Source organism: Apiospora aurea (assembly GCF_038362705.1).
Source record: "Apiospora aurea strain CBS 24483 chromosome Unknown utg000008l_segment0_segment0, whole genome shotgun sequence".
NCBI classification, from domain to species: domain Eukaryota; kingdom Fungi; phylum Ascomycota; class Sordariomycetes; order Amphisphaeriales; family Apiosporaceae; genus Apiospora; species Apiospora aurea.
Genome location: NW_027117395.1, coordinates 2,398,224 through 2,426,061, shown reverse-complemented (window position 1 = coordinate 2,426,061; position 27,838 = coordinate 2,398,224). Strand labels below are relative to the sequence as shown.

General features: G+C 53.2%; 12 protein-coding genes across 12 annotated transcripts; 7 read left to right on the top strand and 5 right to left on the bottom strand.

The window, feature by feature from the left end:
• Window positions 1–2,220: 2,220 nt before the first annotated feature.
• PG986_012223 (polyadenylate-binding protein) lies at window positions 2,221–4,612 on the bottom strand (the record flags this gene model as incomplete). Its single annotated transcript, XM_066848445.1, is given in 3 exon segments — window positions 2,221–2,353; window positions 2,414–3,106; window positions 3,117–4,612. 3 exon segments carry the CDS (start codon window positions 4,610–4,612, stop codon window positions 2,221–2,223), a joined length of 2,322 nt encoding a protein of 773 aa, XP_066695141.1.
• Window positions 4,613–6,386: 1,774 nt separating this feature from the next.
• Window positions 6,387–7,127, top strand: PG986_012222 (uncharacterized protein; the record flags this gene model as incomplete). The annotated part of the gene is made up of 1 exon (XM_066848444.1): window positions 6,387–7,127. One exon carries the CDS (start codon window positions 6,387–6,389, stop codon window positions 7,125–7,127), a length of 741 nt encoding a protein of 246 aa, XP_066695140.1.
• A 583-nt stretch (window positions 7,128–7,710) lies between these two features.
• Window positions 7,711–8,679, bottom strand: PG986_012221 (uncharacterized protein; the record flags this gene model as incomplete). The annotated part of the gene is made up of 1 exon (XM_066848443.1): window positions 7,711–8,679. One exon carries the CDS (start codon window positions 8,677–8,679, stop codon window positions 7,711–7,713), a length of 969 nt encoding a protein of 322 aa, XP_066695139.1.
• Window positions 8,680–9,125: 446 nt separating this feature from the next.
• On the bottom strand, window positions 9,126–10,945 carry PG986_012220 (uncharacterized protein; the record flags this gene model as incomplete). The annotated part of the gene is made up of 6 exons (XM_066848442.1): window positions 9,126–9,389; window positions 9,462–9,524; window positions 9,584–9,774; window positions 9,833–10,302; window positions 10,368–10,452; window positions 10,519–10,945. The coding sequence occupies 6 exons, from the start codon at window positions 10,943–10,945 to the stop codon at window positions 9,126–9,128; spliced, it is 1,500 nt and encodes a 499-aa protein (XP_066695138.1).
• A 361-nt stretch (window positions 10,946–11,306) lies between these two features.
• Window positions 11,307–12,550, top strand: PG986_012219 (uncharacterized protein; the record flags this gene model as incomplete). The annotated part of the gene is made up of 3 exons (XM_066848441.1): window positions 11,307–11,409; window positions 11,471–12,413; window positions 12,463–12,550. 3 exons carry the CDS (start codon window positions 11,307–11,309, stop codon window positions 12,548–12,550), a joined length of 1,134 nt encoding a protein of 377 aa, XP_066695137.1.
• Window positions 12,551–13,151: 601 nt separating this feature from the next.
• Window positions 13,152–13,826, top strand: PG986_012218 (uncharacterized protein; the record flags this gene model as incomplete). The annotated part of the gene is made up of 3 exons (XM_066848440.1): window positions 13,152–13,265; window positions 13,372–13,504; window positions 13,573–13,826. The coding sequence occupies 3 exons, from the start codon at window positions 13,152–13,154 to the stop codon at window positions 13,824–13,826; spliced, it is 501 nt and encodes a 166-aa protein (XP_066695136.1).
• Window positions 13,827–15,084: 1,258 nt separating this feature from the next.
• Window positions 15,085–16,225, top strand: PG986_012217 (terpenoid synthase; the record flags this gene model as incomplete). The annotated part of the gene is made up of 3 exons (XM_066848439.1): window positions 15,085–15,361; window positions 15,443–15,740; window positions 15,817–16,225. The coding sequence occupies 3 exons, from the start codon at window positions 15,085–15,087 to the stop codon at window positions 16,223–16,225; spliced, it is 984 nt and encodes a 327-aa protein (XP_066695135.1).
• Window positions 16,226–16,693: 468 nt separating this feature from the next.
• Window positions 16,694–18,061, top strand: PG986_012216 (uncharacterized protein; the record flags this gene model as incomplete). Its single annotated transcript, XM_066848438.1, has 2 exons — window positions 16,694–17,168; window positions 17,265–18,061. The coding sequence occupies 2 exons, from the start codon at window positions 16,694–16,696 to the stop codon at window positions 18,059–18,061; spliced, it is 1,272 nt and encodes a 423-aa protein (XP_066695134.1).
• A 159-nt stretch (window positions 18,062–18,220) lies between these two features.
• Window positions 18,221–18,958, bottom strand: PG986_012215 (uncharacterized protein; the record flags this gene model as incomplete). The annotated part of the gene is made up of 1 exon (XM_066848437.1): window positions 18,221–18,958. The coding sequence occupies one exon, from the start codon at window positions 18,956–18,958 to the stop codon at window positions 18,221–18,223; it is 738 nt and encodes a 245-aa protein (XP_066695133.1).
• Window positions 18,959–19,740: 782 nt separating this feature from the next.
• PG986_012214 (uncharacterized protein) lies at window positions 19,741–20,828 on the top strand (the record flags this gene model as incomplete). The annotated part of the gene is made up of 3 exons (XM_066848436.1): window positions 19,741–20,161; window positions 20,275–20,612; window positions 20,679–20,828. The coding sequence occupies 3 exons, from the start codon at window positions 19,741–19,743 to the stop codon at window positions 20,826–20,828; spliced, it is 909 nt and encodes a 302-aa protein (XP_066695132.1).
• A 1,093-nt stretch (window positions 20,829–21,921) lies between these two features.
• Window positions 21,922–25,509, top strand: PG986_012213 (HECT-domain-containing protein; the record flags this gene model as incomplete). Its single annotated transcript, XM_066848435.1, has 3 exons — window positions 21,922–22,418; window positions 22,472–23,128; window positions 23,181–25,509. 3 exons carry the CDS (start codon window positions 21,922–21,924, stop codon window positions 25,507–25,509), a joined length of 3,483 nt encoding a protein of 1,160 aa, XP_066695131.1.
• Window positions 25,510–26,006: 497 nt separating this feature from the next.
• Window positions 26,007–27,632, bottom strand: PG986_012212 (uncharacterized protein; the record flags this gene model as incomplete). The annotated part of the gene is made up of 1 exon (XM_066848434.1): window positions 26,007–27,632. The coding sequence occupies one exon, from the start codon at window positions 27,630–27,632 to the stop codon at window positions 26,007–26,009; it is 1,626 nt and encodes a 541-aa protein (XP_066695130.1).
• Between the last annotated feature and the right edge of the window lie 206 nt (window positions 27,633–27,838).

Genomic DNA, 27,838 nt, shown 5'->3' with positions numbered 1-27,838 from the left:
ACTTCGCATTGGAAATAGATGGGAGGAGGGGACAAAGAGGTGGCTGATTATTCCCTTTTTTTTCCCCCTTCCAAAGGACTTTGGAATTACCAATAGGTAAGTGTTCAGAAAAGGTGGCATAAATTGGGTGGCCATTGTGGTTGGCTATGTATGTACATGTTTATTTCTACGCCTCCGAGCCAACCCTACCTCTTTGGGGGAAGGTAGAAGACGTCCATATGCGCTGGAACCGAATGCCCATGAGCCCATTGGGCAAGCACATAAGCCCAGTTGGGATTGACTCGGATTGCGCCGCCATTCGCCAGCCAGCTCTTGCCGGGCCAGCGCGACAGAAACTGCCGTTTTTTCCTCTCTTTTCCCATGTGAGCCAGCGTCAACTCGAATTTCGCATTGCAGATCTGGTTCTCGGATAAGCAACGTTCGTCTAGCGCCCCATGCTTCTGCTTATCACACAGGCATTCCCCCACGGGTTGAGGGGCTTTCCAATGGCCGCGCTTTATCGACGCAGATGGGGTTGGTGATTGATTGGCTGTCCATGTCTCATGCTGGATGGCCGTACCGTACCGTTTGCTGTAGCTGTCCGCTAGCTATGTCCTCCCCTTGTCACCGCCGAAATCTCGACCGTTTTGGGTAGGTAGGTAGCTCCCTGTATGTACCAAGAGGGCGGGCAGGTGGGGGATACAGGCAGGAAGAAGGGGCAGATAAGTAGCAACTGACAAGGGAGAATGAGAGCCATAAGGAGAGGGGGAGAGACAGAGACAGATGTAAATCGCCATATATCCTATTGTGTGGGGAATGGAGTCTGGAAGCGTTCGCGTGCCCTTCTCCCACGTAACGAAACTCTACAATGGTTCTCAGAGTCGCACTCTACCCCAATAGCCTCGCATTCGTGACTACCCTTCAGGTACGAGTAGAGTAGCCAAAACCTAAAGGCCTAGACATGCCGTGGAGTCCCCCGTATACATATGGCGATGCGCAAGAAAACTAAGGATGCTTTTCTTTGGCAGTGTAGCTTGGCAGCCCAGCATACATGGCACAGCAGGGCAGCAGAAACGCCGTCGTAATTAGGACCGAATTGAGTGTCACACTTGCCCAAGTCGGACAGGTTCGTTCATATCTTCCCGCCTTTACGTACCTACTCCGGATTCCTGTCGGGACGCTCCTCAAACCCCTCCCGACTCCCGCTGCGGAGAAGGAAACAGTATGGAGAAGATCCACCAACTGACCTTGTGCCGGGTGGCACGATTCTTGTCTAGACCGTTGCACCAGAGGTGCCTGGGGATTTTTCCCGATTCAACACCGGCAGGTTTCTTCATCGCCCAAATTAACTGTGCATGGGAAGCAGCCGCACTGGAAATATAAGTATGTATGTAGGCACATACCTAAACTACCACGATGCTCTGCGTTGCAATGTCCACCTTCCACCCACCTTGATCCCGGACTGAACCATGTAATTTCAGACGTAACATTACTGGTTCTTTGGCGAGATAATTGCATCGCACCCCGTAGTGACCGGAGCCCGCGGCACAGGCGTTCGTCCTTGGCGTATCCATGTCGCAAAGGCATGGAAGCTTCAATCTTATACAGCGTCACGGGGCTGCCCACAATCGCAATCGCAATCGCTGTTCACGAGACATTCAAAGTGCAAACAGGTATAATGAACTTTTCTTTATTACGTTACCAGAGACTCCATATCTGTGGATTGGCCTCTAGTCCTTTGGGGTTTTGTGTCCCAGTTGACGGACCTGGGGGGTATTGAGTGAGGTTCAGAATCATGGGTGCCGCCAAAATCCGTCCGGTGCCAAGCAAAGACCGCTTCGCCCTCCTTCACTGACCGTAAACGCCGTGCAAAGCTGGCAGCCCACCGCCATTTCCAGCGAAAGAAGCAATAGTCTATCGATACATGCCAGTAGGTGTTGTAGAGGCCCTTGACGTTCAGCAAGATCCGATACTGGATGCCAAATATTCGCCAAACATCAACGACTAAAGATGGTGCTCGCGGGGAGAAAAAAATGCAAAGAACGATATGGCATCACCACCCATTGCTGGCTGAACCACGGTATCATCATGAACTTTTCCATAACCGTTGAGAAAATCCACCGTTCCAGCAGGTGGATAAAACAATGAAGAGACCGTAACAATGCTTGCCAAATTGGCAGCACTAGCGCAAACAGTCATGGTTTGCCACGACCGTCTGCTCTGGCACAAGCAGATGCTTGCTTATGCCTTCTCTTCAGCCTTCTCCTCCTTCTTGGCCGGCTCGGCCTCGCCATCGCCTTGTGTCTTGACGTAGTCGTTATACACAGACATGGCCTCATCAACCTTGGCACGGAGGGCAGACTCATCTTCGATCCTGTGATCCTGTTAGTAATTTGGTCAAGCAGATCATATCCCATGAACAGTGGGGACTTACAAGTTGACAAGCTCAGCGTTATCCATTTCCAAGAGCATACCCGTAATTTTGCCTGCGAGGTCGGGCTGAATGGCTGCAATCTTGGGGAAGAGCATCTCACCGAGCATCTGCTTCTGCTGGCCAGGGTTGTTGGCATGAGCTTGAAGCTGCGACTGAAGGAGGGAAGCAGGGGTCAAGTCTTGAGCAGCTGGGCTGGGAGCGCCCATCTGTTGAGCGGGCATTCCACGGCCGCCTTGCGGGAACTGACCCATCTGGCCATTGCGTGCGTTCATGCCGCCACGGCCGGCGTTACCACCACCCTGTCGGGCATTGGGAGGATATCCAGGCATACCGGGGCCAGGCATGCCGGCCATGTTGGGCATACCCTGCATGCCCTGCATGTGCCCACCGCGACCACCGGGGCCACCTCCACGACCTCCGCCAATAGTCTGCTGGACCTGAGCCATGGCAGCCATGAACTGAGGGTTTCCAGGCTGGCCGTAAGGAGCACCAGGAGGGAATTGTCCAGGCATGAACATCTGAGGGGGCATGCCTTGGGGACCGCCACGGCCGCCCTGAGGAGGGTAGTTGTTGAACTGACCAGGTCGGCCACCCTGAACACCGGGCATACCCATGCCAGGCTGAGGGAAGGGCATGCCACCACGGCCGGCGGGGAAGACAGGCTGCTGGCCAGGTCCGTAGAAGACCGGGGGGCTGCATGTACTGCTGGGGCATACCGGCAGCAGCAGCGGCCTGCTGCATGCGGAGCTGGTTGCGAGCTTGGATGCTAGCTTCAAGCTGGCTCTTTCGCACGTCCTTTCGCTGGGCAAGAGCGACGTAGAGGGGCTTGCTCTCGATCATGCGCTGGTTCATCTCGGCAACAGCCTTGGTGGCGTCGTCAGGGTTGGAGAAGCAGACGAATCCGAAGCCCTTGCTCTTGCCGAGCTTTCGGTCGCCCTTCTTCTCCTTCTTATCGCCCTCCTCCTCCTCTTTGGACTCCTCCTCCTCCTCGCCCTCTTTCTTGTTCTCCTTGTCCTTACCCTCACCTTCCTCCTCGCCAGATTCGCTAACGGTATCGCGCATAACCTTGGCCGAAGTGATGGGGCCAAACTCGGAGAACATCTGTCGCAGCTTATCGTCGTCAACATCATCGTTCAGGTTCTTGATGTACAGGTTGACGCCCTGGTACTTGTTGGCCTTCTCCTGGCGGGCGGCCTCGTAGGACTTGCGCAACTCCTCCTCACGTTCGTGCTTCTTCTGGGCCCGGCCGACGTACAGCTCTTGACCCATGAAGTCCTTGTTGTTGAGCTCGTCAACAGCCTTGGCAGCAGCCTCGTGAGTGGTGAAGTTAACAAAGCCGAAGCCTCGGGACTTGCCCTCAGAGTCACGAGCCAACGACGAGGAAGTGACATCACCGTACTGGGTGAAGAGGTCACGGAACTGGTCATCAGTAGCATCAGTGGCGATGTTCTTGACGTAGACGTTGGTGAAGTTAGCCTTCATCTCCTCGAACTTGCTTTGGCGGTCCTTCTTGGGGATGTGGTGGCCGACGTAGACCTTCTTCTCGTTGAGAAGCATGCCGTTGACGTGCTTGATGGCGGCAGCGGCAGCCTCGTCAGTCTCGTAGTGCACGAAACCGTAACCCTTGGAGGCACCAGTCTCGTCCTGGGCAACTTTGCAGCTCAGGATGTTACCGAAAGCAGCAAAGGTGTCGTGGAGAGCCTTGTTGTCAATGGCGGCATCGAGGTTCTTGATGAAGATGTTGCCGGACCCGGTCTTGCGCAGCGCGGGGTCACGCTGGGACCACATTATGCGGCAAGGGCGGCCCTTGATCTGGGTGTAGTTGAGCTCCTCGAGAGCGCGCTCACCATCAGAGGTGGTGTTGTAGTTGACGTAGGCGTAGCCGAGAGAGCGACGGGTAACGGCATCGCGGCAAACACGGATGGAGGCGACCGATCCAATGGAGGAGAAGAGCTCGAAGAGCATAGCCTCCGTAACGGAGGGGTCGAGCTCGCCGACGTAGAGGGATGCCGACGCCTGGGGGTGGGGGGTCTGAGCGGAGCTGGGGGTGGCACCAGCGTTGTCGGCATCTTCGCCCTGGGCATCGCCAGCGACGTTGGTGTTGATAGCAGGAGCCTTGTTGGCCTCACCGCCATTGAGGGAGGTGTTGCCAAGATCGGCGGCGAGCTGATCAACAGCGCCAGAAGTAGTGGAAGCCATTGCGGAAGAAATGGAAGGTACTTGTGATTGAATCTAGCGCGACAAAAGCATACGTTAGCTAGTTGTAGCAAAAGACAATGGTTGTCGTATCGAGTGGGCGATCGCGTGGTTGGAAGCGCACAAAGGGCACAAAAGTGTAGGTTGGTGGGGAGAGAGGGTTTACATACCAACAACACAGAGCAGATTTTGACCTTATCGGTTCGGAGACCTTGATAAGTAGTCGAAGTGAATAAAGTCGAGTGACAAAGAACTGTCGCTGACTTCAAAGAACTGGTCGACAAGTGTCAAAAATGGAGTATCGCAAAGATGACTCGGATTTCTGACGAGCAGGTGGGGGCGGGAGGTAAGTGAATAGATGGTGTGGTTGACACTACAGCACCTATTCAAACAAACAAACACGTCTCTTGCGAGGCAGTTGGGATAGCAAGACCAGGAGAATATCGCGGGGTCTTGGGAGGAGGAGAGGTCTCGAGGATGGGAAGAGGAAGAGACGAGGCGTTTGGTGTTTGGAGTAAAGGGTATGGATTTTTCGGGGGTTTTCCAAGTTTTTTTGTGGTTTTTCTGGCGATGATTTTGGCGAGAATCAGAGGTGAAGCACGACACGGAAGAATCGTACTCTGCAACTGAATCCTCTTTTTGGGTATTTTTGGGGGGACGATTTGCCGGATGAAGGTTGTCAAGTCGTTGAGAGAAGGGGAAAGAGAAGCCCACGAAAAAAACGAGCTCGTCCTGCTCCCTTTGGCGCCTTCAGATTTTTTGTGTTTTCCGAAAATTCTACCCAGAAAGAAAGGGCTCCACCCGCTGCTAGGGTCCAATCAGAAGGTGCGACCGTTAAAATCGTCACTCACCCCTCCTCCCCAACTGCCCGCCGCCCACTATCGCTATCTGCGCTATCTGAGGTATCTGAGGTATCTGCTCTCCCCAGTGATCCAATCGGCTGATTATCTAAGTCAACCAGTGCCAGACTGCAAGTACCCTGGTCAGCTCCTGCCTAGCATTGAATTTGTACAGCAGAGCTCAAGGTGAAGCATGCAAACAGTGGTACCTTCCTGCCTGAGGTCTTTCTACCCAGCCAGCAACCAGTGGCACATGGCCTCAGGCTCTTTCACTCTACATGGCATTTTCAAAGAGAGGCCTGGATTGAATGCGAATCAATTCTTGGTAATCTGGGGCCGCACATCATGGTCCGAATCTTCTCAATTCACTGATGCTCATAGCATTGAATTATCCCCTCACAAGTATGAAGTAGTTCTTCACAGTTTGGGAGTGGTGGTTTTTGAGGGCATTGGCGAAAATTGGTCAGACCTCCCATCCACGACTGCATACTCAGGTGCCTGCTGCTCACTTCATTCTTGGACAAAAGGCTCACATCAGAGGCGCCCAAGCTTTGCCTGCAGTCTTCCAGCTCGATCTTCAAATGCTGCTTTCCAGCCTTGAAGTGAATGCCTAATCCAGGTTCTCGTAGGCAGCTAGCTACATGTATTTTGGCTCCTCATAGGTAGCTGAAGAGGTTCAATCTACACAAGACGGTACCTGCAGTTGTGGCTGCATCGTTCAACCATTGTTCGACTACCCCGCGTTGCTTCAGGCAGCAGCAGGATATCACTTCTTCTTTCAGACTCCGGTGTGATCGCAGATACTCTGCAACATACATACTTGGTTATTTTTCCTCCGTAGATATCTGTTCCGCAATAAAACCATATTGTTCTTCAATTGACCTTTCTCTGTGACGGGACATCCAGCACCAACACTCAAATCAGCATGGCACTTTTCCATGGCAGAAGGATCCGCTCCCCGAGACTTGGGAGGCGGATTCCGGTACAATGCTGAAGATTTCTCCGTGTCAGAGCCCGCTCAGGTCGACTTCAACGGGATGGACAACCAGTCGCAGTGCGTGTTGTTCTGCTCCATCCCTTCGGAGATCCGGACCCTCATATTCGAGTACGCCCTCGCTCCCCATGACAATCTCGCGAAGCCGTATGCCAAGGACCGAATGTACTGCCGTCCTGGCCAGCTCTATCATCCAAAAACGGACATCTCGCTTCTTCAAACATGCAAACGCGTCTTCCAGGAAGCCCGTGTGCTACCGGTAGCGTTGGCGACACATACCTTCTGGCTGTTCGGTGGGCCTTGGCGGTGCATGAAGACAGGCCTGAAAGGCACGACGCGCTTTTCCGGGTGGCAAGACTCGATGAGCGAGGAGCAGAGAGCGGCCGTCGACTACGTCCAAATCTTCGCGCAGCAGACGTTCCTGGAGAGCTTGGGCACGCAGAGCAACAACGGCCTCGAGTCGCTCACCTTCGCAGCCAGGACGCTGCGCATCACGTTGCGCCATACTGACTGGTGGTCCTGGGAATCGCCCCCGGCCTCTTCCGACAGGCTGGGGATATGCCCCTGGGAACGCGGGCGGACTTCGCATCAGAAGATGCTTTCGCTACCCCCTGGAACATACCTCCGAAGCGATGGGGGAGCTCATGCGCCCCGGAACCTGGGGCTGGCAGGTCTGCCAGGTTAAGAACCTCCAGACACTGGAAATGGAATTTGAGATTGACGAGCGGAAGAAGCCCCAACTCGATGCTGTTTTGGAAAGAGCACGACACTGGATCTTTCCAATGTCTGATGGCGATGGGGTGCTGAGGCAGTCAGGCGCGGTAGCACATTCGACCTATGATGGCTTCGTCAGGAACAAGGACGACTCGACGCCGGTTCTGAGCCCCACGGGAAGCCATCATAACCCATGGGTCGACAGGACTTTTCACGTTACCATCATGACATGGAAAAGGAGTGTTGCGTAACATGAACATGAAAGCGCCATTACTACCTAGTCTCATTGATTTGGTCACAGGTAAGCATCTTGGCCCACAAGCAGCGATCTTATTTAAACAGGGTTGTATTAGGATATAGGTGTATATATAAATTGCAATTTCGGTCACTTCAACACAATCATCTATTGCTTAATTGATTGCTTCATCACAGCCCCTCCAGGCCCGTCACAGAATGTTCAAACAGCACCGTTCCGGAACCCACCCCTGTCACTCTGCCCCTAAAGCAAAGACGCATCCTGAGTAGGGCTTAATATCCTTACAGGACATTTAGACTCAAACAAAGGCTTGCGTCACGGAATTGACGATTTCGACTCGAGTCTGGCCTTGTCCTGGCTCGTCAACGTGATGGATCTTGATTTCCCTTGCAGATTCATGGGCGTACTTGACGATCACGATATGCTTCTTCACAAATCCTTGCAATTCGAGGTGGCCAGACTCCTTCCGCTCCGGCACCTCTCCGTCTTCCTCATGGAACTTCTTGTTCCCTCGAAACGCGATCTGGAGATATTCCTCTTTTTCCGCCTCGTTGCCGCCGAAGATGCTCAGCAGTCCAGCGGTCTTGAGGAGAAGCATGTTGAGGATGATCCTGCATGTCCTACCGTTTCCGTCGCCGAATGGGTGAATACAGACGAAGCGATGGCAATACATGGCGGCTATTTCGACAGCAGGGAGCTCCTCGTCCAAAAGGGGCATGCACAGATCGAGCTTCATGTCTTTGGTCAGCTTCTGCATGTACTCAGGTATGGCGGCCGGACGGATTAACAGGGCTGGCTTCTTTTGGTTTCCGCTGCGTGCGCCCGCGAGCCAAGTTCGGTACTGGCCAGGTGACCCTGCTTCGTCCGATTCCAAGACACCTTCACCGCAGAGGAGGACGTGGATCTGCTTGATGAGGTCTTCGAAACCCTGAGCTGTGAAACCTTTCTTGGACAGGACGAATTGGTCAAAGGCGTAGAGGAGGGCGTCAGTGTGGTTGATGACTTCCTGGCGGCTTTTCTTCACATCCTCCGCCGAGGCGGGGCGGCCAAGAGACTTGAGAGCCTCCTCGGATCTCGTGTACTCCTCCCCGGAGACGGTCGCCGAAACGGCCTGCCCGGCAAAGATCTTCTCGCATATCTCGGCGGTAATGGCATGGGTAGAGCCTGCCTGCTCAATGTAGTTGGAACTGTAGATGAGGTCAACCATTTGAGGCTGGAGACCTTCCCAGAGTTCCCATTTCTGGAGTCGAGGAAGCGAGTAAAGCATGATGGGTGGTGGAAGGTGGCAGGGTTAAAGTTAGGTGTGGTTTGGTGTAGCTAGACTAGTTCGTAAATGTATTGTACAAATGTACTACTGGTCGTATTGTAAATTTCACAGCGATGCAGTTGTTGGTCTACTACTTATATAAGAAAGCAACCCACGCGCAAAGAGTTTCGGAGATGGACCTTCCTCAGCGCACTCCAGCTCGCGGAGATAAGGTTCCATACAACCACTACTGTCACGTACTTTCTCTCCGATTGACTCGGAGAAAGAGTCAACCATGTTAATCTGGCTCTTGCATGGATTTTCTGACCATCAGAACTAAAGTATTCAATATGTACAATGCCTGGCTCGATGCAAAGTATGTTGCTTTCCCCCGTCTCAATACGTCCTAGTTTTTCTTCGTTACCACAATGCATATATGATCCTTCAAAGAACCTGGTTCAATATGATTACAGTGTTTCCTGGCTTGGTGTATTTGACTTTCTGCTCATCCTCCACTTCTGCCCATGCTTCATCTCCAGTAGCAGGAGCGGACCGCAGCATCCCGATAGCAAGCCCAAGATTGTGAAGCACCATCCGACACCCACCGCGTCTATCACAATCTGAACCACGGCGAGGCTTGCGGCTGCTAGGCTACACCTCACAATATTAGCTGAGGCTGCCGCAGTTGACGACTGTGACGGGTTCAAGTCTGTCAGCAGGGTCCCAAGGGCCTAGGTAAGGTTTTAGTCAGTCTTGGTTTTCCTCAGGGGTTAATAGTCGTGTGGTTCATGGTGGAAACGTACGCCGAATAATCCAGTGATAGTATATCCGATTACCGTTTGTAAAACTAGGGGTACCGCAGCATGCTGTTAACTTGGTCAGGTAGGTTCCGATGAGAAGAAGCTGGTTTACAAGGAGACCTTACCACACTGAAGCCGACCATCCAGCCGTATGCGATTATCGAAACAGCGGTAACTCCAACCAGATAGAAGCAACTGCGCAAGCGTGCCTCTTCTATCGGGAAACCTTCGTCGTGGAAATATGCCGCGGCGGTCTCAGCTATTTCGCATTCGCGACGCTTCCTGATCCGCGCATAGTCGTAATTCAATAGCCTGCCTATAACCTCTTAGTTGACGAAGCCTCACATTCTAATGAGCTTGAGGATGGCACATACCCCATGAGTATGTCGCAGCTAAACACCCAAAGCCAAATGGTATGTAGATCAACCCGGCCTGCAGCTCGTGGTATCCACAGGTGTCGACGAATAGCGAGGCCAAAGTAGCCTGTACGCAACAGTAGGTGGCGTAGTATATCCCGTTGCAAAACAGAACAATAAATATATCTTTAAATAAAAGAAGCCGGAGACAGGAGATCGGGTTAGGAAATACGAAACGAGACTTGTGCTGGTGGACAACAGTTTTATTAGTTGCTGCTGTCATCGAACGGATTAGAGGCGTGTAAATTCGTCCGGTAGAGATACTTCCATCCCCAACGATACTCCTTGCTGTTTCTGGCAAAGTCAATATTACCAGTAGGAGACAGAAACCGCCGAGGATAGCAATAACCCAGAACACCCATTGCCAGTTCAGTTGGGAGGTTACAATGCCCCCAAGGACGGGGCCGAGCGGCGGGGCGACATTGGGACTATAATTATGCTGTCAGAGTCCATAGAAGCTGATCATGGGGTTAGAAAACGGTGAATCAAATACCCTATATTGAATATGCCGACATAGAGTCCTCTTTCGGAGGGACTCGCGATATCACTAATGACACCGTAGCCAAGTGATATCGTGCCTTGATTCAATCAGTATGAATTTCGACCTAGTGGCTCTACGATGAACAAATAGAGAGAATACTTACCTGAGCTCCCCGCGCTTTGGACCATGCGGAGTATAAGAAGTGAGGTGTAATTACTCTGCAGAGCCAGGCCAATGTTGGCAGCCAGGAAGATCGACAAGGCGACGATATACACTGGCCTGCGGCCCATTGTGTCCGCCGCGCCGCCGAGGATAGCCGGGGTCACACCCGAGACGACCATGTAGGTAGCGATGGCCAGGTCGATCTTGCTGACCGTGGTGCGCAGGTCCTCGGCTATCGAGGTGATCGCCGGGTAGAATATGAAGCTGCTCATTGGAGAGAACATGGCAGCGAATGCGGCAAGGGACAGTATCCAGCGTTTTTGCCAAACAGTAAAGGCGGAGTATGGGAGGGGTTGAGCCGCAGCGGGCAAGTCTTTCGGTGGCACGCCGGAATCGGTCTTGCTCTCAGGCATGCCGTCAATGGACATCAGTCTCCTATACCCGTGTGTCTGCTGGGAAGGGAATAGGGTGGGTGTGTACGCGAAAGTTCGAGTATACAGGATGGAAATTTAGATTGGTGCTACTCATTTTCTCCAAAACGCAAGAGGTCTGGTATGATGCATCATTGTGGCAGGCCAACAGTCTATCCCTAGCGTTTCCGTTCCGTTGGTTCTGCCATCGGCCGCACATGGAATGTTGTACCAGGATCCGTAAGCGCCCAATGTCACCTTGATGACCAAACCAACTACACTTTCTCCTCTTCTTTGGCACGTGAATGATGCCTTTCTCGCAGGCTGTATTCGCCTCCATGTTCTGAAAAGCTGAAATATTAACAGCAACTTCGAAAGAATGTCCATTTCCATACAACTTCAACTTGAACTCAAAGAACAACTCGGGGCTCTCGCCAATTCTCTTGGTGGAAGCTTACCCATTGATCAAGCGGTACTCAATGGTAACCATCCTCCATGATGCCCCTTTTCCGAACAAAACATAGGCTAAGACCCGATATTAAGTATTACCGGAGGGGACAAAGTCTGCTTCGGCGAAGAGATATGGAGCGTCTTCGTGGTCTTTTACAGCCAAGATAGATGCTCTCGATGCGGAAGAAAAACCGGTTACTTTTTTCCTGAAGGCAAGCCCACCCGACGAGTTGTTCTACATTATCTGTACGTGCTTATTAACAGGTATAGAAGTATGTCGCTGGAGAGCTAGGCGGTGCACAGCTCAGGGGGAGTATACTGGCATGACCGCACTGCACCAGGCCGCGCCGGATCTGGTCCCGCGGCCGATCGCATGGGGAAAGTTGAAGACAACCGACGCCCCACCAAGCTTCTTCATCTTGGTGGAGTTCAAGGAGTTCGCCCCCGGGCTTCCGGACCCCGTCAAGCTCGGAGCCAGACTGGTGGCCATGCACCGCAACACCCAGTGCCCTCACGCCGGCTTCGGCTTCCATGTTCAGACGTACGACGGCGCACGTATACGGGACGTCACGCCGCAGGAGAAGTGGACGTCGTTCTTCTCAAGACTCCTCGCCGAGTCGTACCGGCAGGATGTGGAGGCCGACGGTGTCTGGCCCGAGCTGGAAGTCGTGTACAACCGTGTGCAGTCGCACCTCATCCCGAGGCTTATCGGCACATTGGAGGAAGATGGGAGGTCCGTTACGCCCGTTCTCATTCATGGAGACTTATGGGACGGCAATATCTGCAACGATGCCGAGACTGGGGACCCGTGGATCTTCGACTGCGCAACGTACTACGCGCATAATGAGATGGAGCTGGGCCTCTGGCGTGCTGAGAGACATCAACTAAAAGCGGAAGTATACAGGCGAGAGTATCTTCGATACTATGAAGCCAGTGAGCCCAAGGAGGAATGGGAAGACCGGATCCTCCTATACAGCGCCAAGACGAACTTCATGTTCTCGGTCTGTGTCCCAGGAGGAGCACCTTCAAGAAAAGTGTAAGTGACCGCGGCCAAAATAAAGGCACATCTGCTCACAATTTTCTAGTGTGTTTGATGACATGCTGCACCTGATCCAGAAGTACGTACCGTGGGAAGAAGATTCCGAGTTTCAGTCTCAACTGTCCCAACTGTAGTGAATCTATATGGAGGCTATGGAAAATGATATAAAGTCATGGTTGATATCTAAGCATACTATATGAGAACCGCTACCAGGTGGTTCGCTGTCAACAAAAGTGCCTACCTACTTACTTAGTGGCTTTGCCGAAAAGGGGGCCTTTGATGTGGAGGACCATACCCGGAGTGGGCCCAATCCCTAGCTTTCAGGTTCGGCTCTGTTAACCTTATCTTCAACATCCTCAGCCCATTACTGACAATGCCATTTTTATGCAACCATTGTAAGGATGACCGGGTGTGAGACCTTCCCGTACCAGCTGAAACTAGTTCATCGATTCGCCTCCCTTCGACTAATATAAACAGACCCCTGCTAGCTAACCTTTGAACACGGACTGGCCTGGCCAAAATGAGTTAGGGCCGTCAGCACCTCATTTCGTTTAAGGTAGATGGCATGACTGTGGTTTGCGCGACGTGACTAGCTAGATTAGCGAGTTGGCCACGGTGACTGTTTTTGTACAAAAAGGGCTGGCTTCCGCCCTAGTTCTTCTTCATCCCCAAAGTGTGCAGGGAAACGTACATCGCCATCACTCAGTCACTCGTTCTCGAATACCTTCACTTACCATGGCGCGCCTTGCAACTACTTTGGTGCTCTTCAGCATCGCGTGCACCACTTTGGTCAGCGCGACGCCCGGGCCCTTCAACCAAGAAGAGAGTAACCGCAACTCTGACTGTGATGTAAGTAACAAACCACCCCTAGGACCTTCTTCTCAAGGAAGGAGAGAAAAAAAAGGGGGGGGATAGATTTGACGGAGACCGACGCTTACCATTATTCCCTGACTAGAACGGCTGCTTCTTCGGTAGCTTCCCCGGCGGCTCATGTACAAATGACGCCGCATGCATGTGCACCCAACAGAAGTACCGCGAGAAATATTTCTGCTGCATGGCGCAGAAATGTGCCGCTTCAGTACTCCCTGGTAAGTGGCAACATATCCTGAGTTTTCCCAAAAATGGAGTCCGTTGGCACTGATGACGCAACTACTAGATTCCATCGACCGTCAGAATTCCGAGTGTGGAGCTAGAAACATGCCTTTCACTTTCGATGTCGAAGCAGCTTGCGGTATCAAGCTTGCTGCTTCTTCTTCCGCAGTCATGCCGTCAAGTACCGCTACCTCCACTACAGCCATTGGCTCGCACTCCACGTCGGCGGCCGCGAAGGTGACAGCTGCTACGAGTTCACCAGGAGCAGCACCTACGGAAGTCACACAAGTGCTGGCGCGTCGCCAACCCCGTCGCTGAATAGCGCACCGATGGGACTGGCTATGTGGAACGGGGCAGTTGCTCTAGTCGTTGGATCAGGATTGCTGCTGTGGTAAAGGTGATAGAAAGCGCGACAGGGAAATTTGCAAAGTGGTGAGAAGGATGGTCAGTAAACCACGAGGCATATATTGCGAAGACTAGCTGCGGCCATCAGAATGGCCGTGATGGCGGTTGATCTGGGCTAGATTGTGGTTACCCCCTGCCCAACCTAATATGAATTAAAATATCAGGAGTAAAAATAGAACTGGTCAGCTTGGATGGAGATCTACTCCCAGAAAGAGTGACAGAAGGCAAGAAAGATGGAACGTATAGGGGGAGTGAGAGGTGACTATTCTATTTCAAGCTCCAATTTGCCAAGGATCGGGATGCCCTCCTATCCAAGTACGTCTCCCAGCCTTCACCTTTGATTCGATGCCGTCCTTTCGGCGTGCCTCCGAGCTGCATCATGCACTGCCGCCCCATTCGCAGCTGGCAGGTTGTTGGTTTGCACAGCTACGCAAATATCTGACGCTAAGAGACGTCAGCAACGCTTTATCCTCCAATAGGGCTGACAAGTTCCCTGTTAGTGTAATCCTCCGCGGTGACACTGCCGCTTCCTCTGCAACCCAATAGGTTGCAGGCTATATCATATGATATATATTTTACGGTACGTTTCCGTACAGAGTCAAATCTCAGGATAGAATCAACATTAAACTTGAATGCATCCAGTGTCTCTCTTTGTCGAAATTGATCAGGGCTTGTTTGTTATACGGCTCGACAGGGTCAAATGAGATTACGTGCAGTATGTTAGAAACCGAGGTGGGCAGTATAGTTAACACAAAGAGACTGATTGTTCTTAAAGCTCCGTCGATATAATGCGCAAGTAGCTGGATGTGGCACGTAGTACTGGTGCCGGCACAGCAATAACACGCTAGCTACACGGGGTACCCTTGGCACTCTGTTAAATGGTGAACATGTCAGCGTAGCGTCCAAAGGGACTCTTACGTGTGTGCTATGGTTGGTGCTTGCTAGGCCGCTTCCCGAGTTGGATATATAGGACATTCAAATACCAAGATGGAAAAGGAAAGAGAGTTGCTTTCTCGGGCTCACAATGAACCTGTGCTTGAAAGACACAGCGTTGAGGTATCCATGCCGATAGAGTACGTCTATTATTTTTCATTGGAATAACGTACGCCATTATTACACTTATACTACACTACCTAGCACATCATCCTTATCAGGGTAGTCAATACTCCAAATGGAATACCGCTACTCAACTGTCGTTGATCCTCGTCACTACCAGACGCATGGACTTGCAAATGGTATACCCCTTCGTCAACACGATGACCCGGATAAAGAAATAGCTGGAGCTCTAAGGGCTCAAAGAGATTGGGGCAAGTTCGTATCCCCTATTCAGGGGTACAATGGTGGTCTCGGTGATGGATTCAGTTTGATTCGCGTTACGATCCCAGAATGCTTGCCCGAGAGGTTGGAGATTATATCATATGCCAACGAGTTTGCCTTTTTGTACGATGGTAAGTCCTTCTCACTCTGACTTATTCAAGCCATACATGGTGTATCACTCTCAGGTGCTAATTTGTGCCACTTCGTACAAGATGCCATGGAAGAAATTGACCTCAAAGGCAATTTGGACGGAGACGCTGTACCGATCCCGTTGTTGGAGACCTTTGGCGCTGAGACGGTTCTCGATGTGACCCCCAAGGCAGCTGCGCAGCCTGAAAAGCGTCTCCAAGCTCAAATCCTGGCTGAGATGATGAGCATCGATCCCACCCGGGCCATCGCGACAATGGAGGTATGGGGCAGGTTCGTTCGGCTCGCATCAGAAGCAAGAGCCCGTCCGTTTGGCACGATGAAAGAGTACGTTCCATCACGAGTTGTTGACGTTGGCGAACTGTAAGTGATGCCGTCCTGTCCCGGCAGCCGAGCTCCAGCACGATCCCAGGCTTGGCTAACATGATCTTTGATACAGTATCTGGTTCGGCACTTTGACATTTGCCATGGCCCTCACTATTCCCGAGGAGGACCTCCGGGAGTGCATGGAGCTAGCCAGACCGGCTTATGCCTCGTTGGCATTGACCAATGACCTCTACTCGTGGGACAAGGAGCGCAAAGCGGCGCAAGAGACGGGCCAAGACCATGTTTTTAATGCGATTTGGGTCATCATGAAGGAGCGCAGTGTCAGCGAGGAAGAGGCAAAGAACATTTGCCGTGAAGAGATTATGAAGTATGTCCAACAATACTGCGAGATTGTTGAAGAGGTTCGGAGCGAACCCGCACGTCTTTGCAACGACACAAGGACATACCTTGAGGCAATCAAGTATACTATCAGCGGGAATCTCGTATGGAGCATCTACTGCGCCAGATATAATGATTTCTAAACTGCTGGCGACGGGTGCAGGTACCGGCTTGGAATGGAGGAGGTGCACTCAAGTAAGGGGGACTTGGCACCGAATTGCCCGGCCCGACCCGCTAACTTCGTTAATGAACAGTGCACTAGCGGGAAGTGTCAGGACGGGAGAGCTGCACATGGATGGAATCGCGTTGTCGCAAATGTTGCCCTGGGTACTGGAATGAGGCAGTTTCGGGGATTTGTTCAATCGACTTGAAGTTTGTCAGAAGGTGCCGGGCCAAGCGTGGTATTATAACGTGAGTATCCATGATACAGATGTATGCAAAATCTACCTACACGTATGCAGGTGTAAGAAGATCTTGCATGTGGTTTACTTACATGTGTTGGTAATTTAGTTGCCTCGCCCCACTATCTTGTTTGAGGTCGCTTACCTGAGGAGGCCAGGCACCAAGTCCATTGGCGCGAACCACACTCTTTCCCATCATTTCTGGCGACGATGGCGACAACTCGCGAATCAACACGCATAGACGAGCCTGTGGCCGTCCGACTCATCAGGTCCGGGGCGCCCATCGATGCGCAGGTGAGCTCGCAGCTGGTCTCCAAACTCCCGCGGGAAGTCCGGGACCAAATATGGCAGCTGGCGTTCCAAGTCTACCAAGACTTCAACAGCCCGTATCCCCTCAACAAGGTGCACGTCCGGCCCGGCCAGGCGGCGAGGCTGCGCATCGACTTGGCCTTGCTGCTGACCTGCCGCGCCATCTACCTCGAATCCTACCTCATGCCCTTCCGGGAGAACACGGTGGAGATCTACGCAGGGGACGAGCAGGATGTCCCGACCGAGGAGGAACCGCTCCGGTGGGCCCACTTTGCACCGCCATACTATGAACCGATGAGCAGGATGCGGTCCTGGCAGTTTGCGAACCTGACCAAAGTGTCGATCCGTTTTCAACAGAACCAGTTAGAGGACAGCAGTAAGTCTGTCGTTTTCCGATACGGACAACGCCCCTCCCTCAGACCATGCGGAGAGAGTAGACCGGGGTTTGGCGACTGATCTGACCCATTCAAAGGCCATCTTAGGAGAATCGGCAGGATGATGGGAGCGGGTGAGCGCCACGAGTCGCGACTTGTGGGAGTCAAGCTGAACCCCCACTGGCGCCAATTGCCGGTGGTCTGGGGCGAGAAGTTCGACGAAATACCCTGGCCCGAGGGGGCTCCCGTGCTGGAGAAAGACCTCATGAAGGCGCACTGCGTCGGCCAAGAGATCACACAGTTGACCATTCGTCTGGGCATGAGCGATTGGTGGTCCTGGACAGATGCGCCGGCCGACGGCCACTCCCTGCGGCTGGATCAGTGCCTGCGAATCGAGCCCATGCATACCGGGACCGGAGATGTCGACGACGCCGGGGCCATGCTTCAAGGATACTTGGCGCGGAAGAACGGCGAAGAGCCCGATTTTGGGCTCTGCGCTCATGGTAAGTCCCACTGCTGGGGCAATGCCCTCCATGACATATTCCCGGACCTTGAAAGGTTCGAGCTGGAGCTGGAAGCGCATGAGAAGAAGGCGCCACAGCTGGCCACCGTGATCGAGTGCGGCAAGCTGTGGAAGTTCCCGCAGGAAGCCGGGTATGAACTGCGTTGGGACCGCGAAGAGGAGTTGCCGTATATCTGGAAAGGGCCAATGAACCAGTACATCAGGTGCCCGTGGATGGACCGGCGTGGTACAAAGACCGCTGGCAAAGACAAGCCTGAACACACTGCCTGGGCAGGCCCGGAGAGCTCCGAAACTTTTGACAATGGCATACGATACGTAGTTCAGCGCCTCGTGTATAGGCGTAGGAAGGTCCAGGAGGAACCGGCCCCCTAAGGATTTTATAATTTGTGTATAGCTGTTGCAAGTTCTACGTGTAGAGAGAAGCATGTTTCAGAAGTCTATGAATGGTACATGCTGGCAGTCTCCATCTACACGCCAGCATAACGCTTGCTGATGAGGTCTGCTGTGGTACCTTTCCACTCATTAACGCTATCAAACCTCCTTCTCAACTTCTTCCACGGTCGGAACACGGTGGAGTTTGATGCCCAAGAACTGAGCAATCGCCTGAATTGAATTCCACACCACCTTGACATCCTCCACCGACACTCCCAGTCGCCGAATGCCGCGGATGTGCCAGCGCGTCTCCTTGGGCAGGTTCTGAATCATGATGGCTGAAAGCACGATGACCTCGGTGCCCAGATCGTCGAGGACCTGCCGGTCGCTCAGGTAGAGCCCGTAGGTGATGTGCTGGCTGATCCAGGAGAACTCCTTGTGGTCGTCGAAGAGGGCGATGGTGCTGTTGGTGTCGCCCGTGTAGATCTTGCGCATCCAGGCGAGCCCGCGCTCGTAGTTGGCCTCGTCGCACTGCCAGCCCTCGCGCGTGGCGGGGCTCGGGTCCTTGTCCTCGGGCCGCTCCTGCGCGTTGATGGCCATGATGGCCTCGAGCGGCTTGCAGACGCCCACGAGCGGCACGCTCTTGATGAGGGCCTCGCGCAGCTCGCGGATCAGCACGTGCCGCTGCGCCGGCGTCGAGAACTCGGGCTTGGACGTCAGGTACAGGTACAGCTGGTCGCTGAGCTCCGGGTCGTTGCCGCCGGCGAGGGCGGCGATGGTGAGGAGGTACCACCGGTTAGGGCCCAGACCGGAACGCGCACAGTCTGCTTCGATGGCGCTGAAGAGGTCATGAACCTTTGGAGCAGAAGAGGCGTTTGCCTCCGTAGTCGTGGCCATTTTTGCAAATGAACGAAATGCAGCGACGTTATTTTGAATTCTTGGCTTCACAATGTAAGTATACGAACGGAAGAGATGTGGCTGTAAGAAATGGAGGATATCATGAACATACCGAGTGCCGTTGCCTGTGCGATACAATCCCAGAGACAAACACAGGTCTTGCTCTTGAACGAATTCTTGCCCTTGTGCAACAATTTATGCCTGTAGTTGCCAAGCGGAGTATTTCTCTACGTCCAGACATGCGCCCCTACCGTCAAACTGAATTGATTTTGTTGTGACCTGTCGAATAGGGGCCTGAGTTGGGAGAGAGGGCGCGGGGAAACCGAGTTTCGGAGGAAGTCTTGCTAGGTCCCCGCACAAAAACATTGAAGGATGCCCCGACTGCTACTCAATCAGATGAAATCAACTTCATCCCTTGCGGCACAGAGTAGTACTCCACTAACAAGTCCGTTATATCGAGATATCTTGTACCATTGTTTCGCTACAAGCGTGACTAGCACACGTTGGCTGATATCCTCCTGCGTTTGCGATATCACAGACGTCGCCGCCGTCTGGCGCAATAATCATCGATTGATTGCCGCTAATAAGTCAACTAGGACCATAGCTGTAAGTCACACCTTCATTGAGTGTTCATATTGCCTCTTTAAGGTGTCGTCCTGGCTGGATTATGGGTCATCTGGGGGGTCAATGCTTCATTGGATTAATTGGATGCAAGCCTCCCTAAACTATCATCGCAGGCTACGATACTTGTGCTTGCTCAGCCTTGGTAGGAAGTTGCGAGCATGCATCAACTAGAACACTCTCCAAATATTTTGGCAGGACTATCTGGGCAGACCGTCATAATCACAGGTGCAGCACGGGGTATTGGGGCTGCCGCCGCCACCATCTTCAACAAGCATGGAGCAAATGTGGCCATCGCAGACCTGCCGCAACTCCAAAACACGGCCGAGGCTCTCATAAGGTCGCTCGATCACCCGGAGAAGGCTAACTTCGTGGCAACCAATGTCACAAAATGGAGAGAAATGGTAGAGCTATTTGACGGTACCAGCAGCAGGTTTGGCAGAGTGGACATGGTGGTGGCCAACGCCGGTATCATGGAGACTGCGCCCATCTTTGACATGCAAGTCGATGGGAATGGGGCACCGCTGGAATCGAAAGAAGCTTCAGACGTGCTTGATGTGAATCTGAAAGGGGCCCTGAACAGTGAGTTGATGATATAGAGCCTGGCTTCAGGTTGTGCGTCGTTCTTACCCTTTGATTCATTGTCACTTACTTGGCGCTTCTGATAGCCCTGAGACTTGGCTTGCATTATATAGGCAAGAACCCCATGTCTTCCGAGACCGGTGAGGGCCATCGGGGCTCCATTACCCTGGTTGCGTCGACATCTGGCTACTTCGGCATGACCGGGAATGCGGCCTATGTTGCCTCCAAGCACGGAGTGATCGGCCTTCTCCGGGCGTCCCAGCAGAAGGCGACGACACTCGGTATAAGAGTGAACGCTGTCGCTCCGTTCATGACACCGACGCAGATAACGTCGGGATTCGACCAGAGCAGCTTGCTGGAATCTGGATTGGAGATTAACACGCCGGAGCAAGTTGGGATAGCTATAGCGCACGCAGCGGTGGACGAGACGCGGCGAGGGACGGCGTGTCTTGTAGGTATTCTCGCCTTGAAATATATCAGGCAACGGTCGCTAACTTAGAGGAAATGTTCGTTGCAGGTGGCTGGGAGATATCTTCGTGAGCTGGAAGAGACTCAGAAGTCGCTGCTGGATGAGTGGCTGGGGGCTGATCTGGCCGAGATGTTGTCACGGGTCGGGCAATATCTGAAGAGTATAGGAGGATACCGGTTGCCATCCAAGTCTTCTTAATTCATCACCAGGAAGGTGTTTGGAGACTACCTGCAGGAAGTAAGAATTAGTCTTGTAATGTCACTCTTGTTGAAGCGCTACCTATGTTATGTAGGTACATAGTTATAAGCATAAGTAGTCACTCAGATATGCATCTAAGCGAGTAGCTTTATCGTTATCGTCGATGGTGGGGGAGCTACCCCCCCCATGCACTCAGCGCATGCGCTGCTCTTTCCAGCTCATAGTGGCTCACTGACGACATCAACAGGCAACCTAGGCTCCAAAATAGCCCCGAGACCCTTGTTCCACCCACCTCGAGAGGAAGTACCGCAGTCGAGAGGGTCCAGTCAGGTCCAGTCCAGTCCACAGCCGCCAGAACAGGTGCGCTTGTTGCTTGTTGCTTGCTGCTTGTCACCTGTTGCATCGAGGGGCCAACCAACACTGATGACCGAGTTTCGCAAGGGAAGAGCATACTAGAACCCCAAAGAGGCTTACCGATTCCACGAGCACCACACCACGCCTGCTGTTGCCTTGTCACCAATGCGCAAAGACGAAGTTGCGCAAACCCCTCCAGTGAATGAATGTCGAGATTCTGACATGAAGCCTCGAGCTTCACAGTGGCTTACTGTCCCCGTCGTCACTTGTCCGTCTTCCGACCAGTTTGGCTACATACTTTTGAGCCCGCCCGCCCATCTCATCAATTTCCCATCTTAAACTCAAACTGCCCCTTCATTCAGCCTTGGACCTTTTTGGCCGCGATCAGGCATAGATGCATTTTTCGAGCATTGTAATTCTTTAGAGAGTAAAAGAGGCGGTAGACCCGGTTCCTTCACATCCCGATCACGCCGAAGCGACCGTGTGCGCCTACATACATACCTAATCAACCAGGCAGACCGTGTCCAATCGAGCTCGCCGACGCAACTCGTCCAGCTATCGAGACATACCACGAGACACCGTCGCCGACATCGAGCCTCGTACTCGCCGAAACTCCAACGCATATAGCCGCACCGGCGTCTCCTTATACTAGTCTCCGACGTTCCCTCCCACATTGTCGATATCGAAGTCAAGAGTCTCGACCTAAGTGCAACACTGCACGTCGAGCACAACCCCCGCCATGTTCTCTAACTTCACCGGCCAGTCGAAACGTCCTCGGAACGTGAACCTGAGCGGCCAACGCAACAATCCCTGGGCAACTCCGGGTTCAGCATGGGGCTCATCCACCGGTGCCTCCAAGACAGTGGCACAAGCTCAAGCCGAACGAGAAAAGAGGCAGAGAGAGCGCGATGAGTTGGCTGCAAGCAGAAAGCTTCAGCGAGTCTGGAGAGGACACCACGCCCGCCGGTCTACTAAGAATGAACACCGGCGCCAGTGGGATCAGTTATATCACAACACCGAGAGTGTCGACGTCCCTATGAGGGATGGCGATGCCGTGGCAGACCCTGAGCGTGCTCGTGAGGCTCTCCCGCTGTTGTTGTCCCTCTTCGAACCATCGCTCTCCCAAGATCAACTAAGACTTGACCAATTTCTGCTTGATGCGTCGAGTGAGGCTTGGAAACCGCAAAGTCACCAGTACAAGAGACTTGCATCTCTTCTAGTAACAGCTTTGGAAAAGTATGACTTCTTATACCCACTGATCGGCGACCATTGCTAACCTTCCTATCCAGGCGACCGTCGAACTTCTCCCAACGCCCATTTGCTCTATTGGTCCGCCTGGTGGTGGAAGAACCTAGGTCAATTGCTGCAATTGAAGATCGATACTACAAGCTACTGGCTTCATACTGCGAGAACGCGGCCAATGATATAGATCACAGTGGCCAGGAGTTGCTAGCAGAGGCCGTTACCGCTCCACTGGATCATCGAAAGACAAAATACCCGGAGGCATACACGACGTTCGCCTACAGCTTCCTCACATGCTCAAACATTACGTTCCTTCAAAAGAAACCCGAAGCTATTGCTCGACGACTGGACCTCGAAACACTGTCACGGACCATTATCAGTGGTTCTCGAGCCGAGGTTTCCGGACAGCGTTCCAAAGAGCAATTGCTGTGGCTACTGGCGCATTTCATAGCACTTAATCGGGCCCTGTCGACTGCTCAAGGCTCCGTATATCTTGAGGCGCTGTATCAGCAGCTTTGCCCTCTTATCGACGACATCCGGATACGATCAGCACCACAACCTGTAGAGGACGAAGCTGATAGTTCTGATGACGAGGACGAGTCTGCCATTAGGAAAGCTAACCCCTTGCCTGCATATGTGCTACACCAACTGGAATTCCTGGTCAATGAGAATGGCATCAGCGAGCTTCTAAGCAGATTCACATCGTAAGTACTTGCTCTTTCATTCCGAGGTTAATATCATTACTGACAAAGACAGCACTGCTTCCTCATCGGCCCGCTTGTCAGAAGACGCGAGCATTCTAGCTGGATACACTCTGCTTCTGCTACGATGCTTTCCAGCCCAAAGAGATGATATGCGGATGCGTCTCTTTCAGGGCGACATACGGACTCAGGGACCTGAAGGCTCTGTGTACCTCCCCTCCGTCAAGTTCTTGTGGCTTGCTGTATCCAAGACAGAAGTATTCACGACGATATCGCAACCCAAGATCAAAATACTGTCATCAACCATTGTATCTCTGCTACGGTCGGACCCCGCTCGGGATCAAGAATGGAGAATCGTTCTTCTATTCCTCGAGCTTTACAACTTTCTTCTACGAGTTACCGATGACGATGATTTCCTCGTGGATGAGCGTAACGTCATTGTGAACCAAAGCCCGGCGGTGAAGAGGATAAGGGCCAGTGGTCTCAGTATTTCTGAACTGGAGCTACTCGTCACTTTCCTCAAGAACCTTTCATTCACTCTATACCACAACCTCAAGGACGTAATGCCGCGCGACCGTTCTCGTCCGGCACTAGGCGCTCTGCTGGGTGTCAGTTCTGCCACATCCACTCGGAATATCCCCGAACAGGTCGACGCACCTTCTTTTGCAGGCATACTCGGGCTCGACCCCTTGTCTCTGAGAGGTTGCGCGACGACAACAATGCAGTCGCTATACGAGCGTGATTCCCGGCGGTCCTTCTTGCCATCCGGCTTTTGGCTCATGACCTCCAAATTTGACATGGAAGGCTTTATCTCTGCTGTTGTACTCGAGGAACAGCAAGCCCAGAATGCCGAAGATGACGAAGACATGAGTGATTCAGATATCAACCCAGTGGATAATCATACCTCGGCAGGCCAAAGACTCTCCCGTGCCGCTCAGATTGAAAGACAGCGCCAACTGCAACGGGTTCATAAAGAGCAACTACTATCTCAGCTTGGACCGAAACTCGAGATTCTACGAAATATGCCTTTTGCTATTCCCTTTGACGTCCGGGTAAAGATCTTCCGACAATTTGTCGACATTGACAAGATCAAGCGAAGAAACGGACTTGTTGATCCAGATCAGTGGCGCCTAGGCCTCCTCAATGGATCTTTTGGCGGACCACACCAAACTGGGCGAGACGTGCTTGGGCGCCACACGGCTCGCATCAAGCGTGGCCAGCTCTTTTCGGACGCTTATGACCAGTTCTATGCCCTGGGCGACGGCTTAAAAGAGCCCATTCAGATCACATTTGTTGACCAATTCGATCAACCAGAAGCTGGTATTGATGGCGGTGGTGTCACCAAGGAATTCCTGACCAGTGTTTCTTCCGAAGCTTTTACTCCCGGCGACGAGGGCCCACGGTTATTCGTCACGAACAGTCAGAACTTGTTACATCCTAACCCCGCAGCCTTCGACGAGTTATTTGAGGACCTCACCTATGCAGGCGTCCCCAAGTCGGACTGGGGTCCGAGAATAACGGAGCTAACGCAACAGTACGAATTTCTAGGGCGCATCGTCGGCAAGTGTATGTACGAAGGCATCCTGGTTGACATTGCCTTTGCACCATTCTTCCTGCTTCGATGGCCTACTGCGGGCCAGAGCACCTCGGACTTCCGTTCGAGTCTCAACGATCTTAGAGATCTCGACCCGGATCTGTACAAGGGCCTGATGAGTCTGAAGAACTACTCCGGCGACGTATCTGACCTCTCTTTGGACTTCACCATCACCGACCAGGTAACAAACCCCCGCACGGGCCAGTCGAAGAACATCGTGCGACTCCTCCGCAAGGACGGCGACAAGACCATTGTCACCAACACGGACCGCGTGCTGTATATATCGTACGTAGCACATCACCGCCTCGTGGCACAGTCACTGCGCCAGACGAAGGCCTTCCTTCGCGGTCTCAGCACCATCATCAACCCGTCCTGGCTCTCCATGTTCAACCAGTCGGAGCTGCAGCGTCTCGTGGGCGGTGACAGCACCGAGATCGACATTGTCGACCTGCGCAACAACACCCAATACTCCGGCGTCTACTCTATTGGCGACGACGGCGAGGAGCACGAGACGGTCAAGATGTTCTGGGTCGTCATGAAGGAGCTGGCCGACACGGAGCGCCGCGCCCTCCTGAAATACGTCACCTCGACGCCCCGCGCACCCCTCCTGGGCTTCTCCCAGCTCAGCCCCCGCTTCAGCATCCGCGACGGCGGCGATGACGAGACCCGCCTGCCGAGTACCAGCACTTGCGTCAACCTGCTCAAGCTGCCTCGCTACAAGGACGCCAAGACGCTGAAGAAGAAGCTGCTGTATGCCATCCAGTCCGGAGCTGGATTCGACCTGAGTTAAGATGAAGAAGAAGAAGAGAAGGGAAGGCAACCTCAAAAGACGGTGGCAGGATCGTTGACTGGAGGTCATTTGGTTTTCAGGGTCTATCAGTCTGTTGTTACTCTGCCTTTGCTGCTTGAGAATGATGATGATGGCCGAGGTGTCTAGGGGAAGGTGGTAACAGTATGATTGCATTACTCCTGCCATACCCCTTTCATCCACACAACATACGTTAAGGCAGGCGGGGCAGATTCGTTTCTTTTTTTCCCACCTGGCAAGACAAGCACATGTTTTTTTGACTGCTTTGACTGCTTAGCATGGTGTTTGATGATGATGAAATCTCCAATGACATTCACGAGAAATAGATTAGGTTGTATAATAAAGCTACAATTAAGGAACAATCATCATCTCTTTGGACGACATGCTTCTTCAGTGTTCCGTCATGGTTTCTTTTCTTTTGGGAAGATATACAACTTCCACAAGTTCCCTCTGCATACTATTGTCCCCCGACCCCCTTGTTACTGCCCGCCAAATACCACCCTCACGTCCAAGGTACTGTCCCAACCACTCCTCAGCTGCAAGCGGGCCCGAACCGGCTCTTTAGGCTCCAGAATGTGTACCGGAAGAACCCCATCGTTCTTCTTGGGGACTCGGATCCGATTGCCGTCGAGGGGTTTCAGACCGAACTGGAGGAGAACCATGATGGCAAAGGCTTGGATCTGGTTCATGGCGAAGTACCTGCCGGGACACAACGTCTTGCCTCCGCCAAATGCGCGGAACCCGTTTTGTTTCGCCGTGGTCTTCTCGCTGCAGCTGTTGCTGCCGCTGGTCGGAAGGAACCGCTCAGGGTGGAAGCCGGTAACGTTGCCGCCCCATAGCGAGGCGTCCGCGTGCATGACGCCGCCGGCGATCTGGACGATGGAGTCTTTGGCCAGGAACCACCTGTCGGCGAGCAAAGTGTCCTCTTTGACGATTCGTATGCTGTTGTTGTCGGAGCCCAGGCGGAGGCATTCTTGGTACACAGCCGACAGTGTTGGGCATTCGAACCCAGAACTGGAGCGCGCGACTTCCACGGCCGAGATTGATGACTTCCTGCCGGTCTTTATACTTTCACGATCACACCACTTCAGGGTCATGACGCTTTCGATCTCCGCGCGTACTCGGAATAGGAGATCCGCATCGGCGTAGATCTGCAGCAGGATCCAGAAGGTCGTCGTGGTCACGTTGACGATGCCGGCGAAGAGGAAGCTGAGCTCGGACCGCGCGACTTCCCGCAGCTTCCAGCCGTGGTACAGGGCAGTCTTGATGCGCTCCTGCACGATGGGGGATGCTCCGTCCTTCCAGTAGCCCTCCTCTAGGTAGTTAGCCAGAGCGGCGACCAGCTTCTCCCGCCCCCTGTACGCCTTGGGAGCCGTGAGAGAGGGCCAGGCGTTGACAAGCAGCATGCCCACTCCATGATCGAAATCCCAGAATGCGCGCTCCAGCTCTGGGTCCTGCGAAACCGGGTTCCGGGTGCCGTAGAAGTGTGAGGCGGTAGCCAAGGTTACGATGTGACGGACCCATTCGAGCAAGTCTACCTCCTTGTAGGGCCGGTGCTGCATCAAGTAGCTCTGCTCCTTGTCGAGATGCAGCTTCAGAGCAGAAACGGCGTTGCGGCTGAGGATATTCAGGTCCTCGCCCGGTTTCATCTTCCTGGCTACCAGGTCCTGAATGTCGGCGAGGAAGCCTCTCGCCTCCCCGGGACCCGGATCGAGACGCATCCGCGCAATGGCGACGGTAGCCTTATCTAGGCCCAAGACCCTCTTCGTCACTTCGGGGATGATGGGGCTGAAGGAAAGGGCCTTGGAGCGCTGGACCGCAGCCGCGAGCAGCGGGTCCGTCACGACGTACATGCGTGAGCCGGGCATTGGCAGGGTGAAGATAGGGGTGTGCTTCTGGCGCAGGCCGAGTTCCTTGAGGTAGCGTCCGCCATAGAAAAGCATGCCTAGGAGGTGGCCGACGTACGGAACGGCGGGTGTGGCTGTGGGTGGCTCCTGAGAAGAATGCGCAGGTCGGAGGTACGTCCAGAGGGCTATGGTGAGCAGAGATAGAGCCAATGCATGGGCATACGGCCACAGCACTGCAGTTTCCACGTTTGATTGCATCGCCACTTTATGAGTTGCTCAACCTTAATGTTCTATTGATCGGCTTGTTCGTGTGTTGAAGAACGGAGTCCATGTATGTTCCTTGAAAGACATTGGCTGTTAAGGGATGAAGTCTAGCCCAAGATGCACCTGATTGAAAAGAGCGGTTGGGAGAATAGCAGCCGAGTTGCTGTCCATAGATGTAGCAGGTCACACCGGTGGCAATA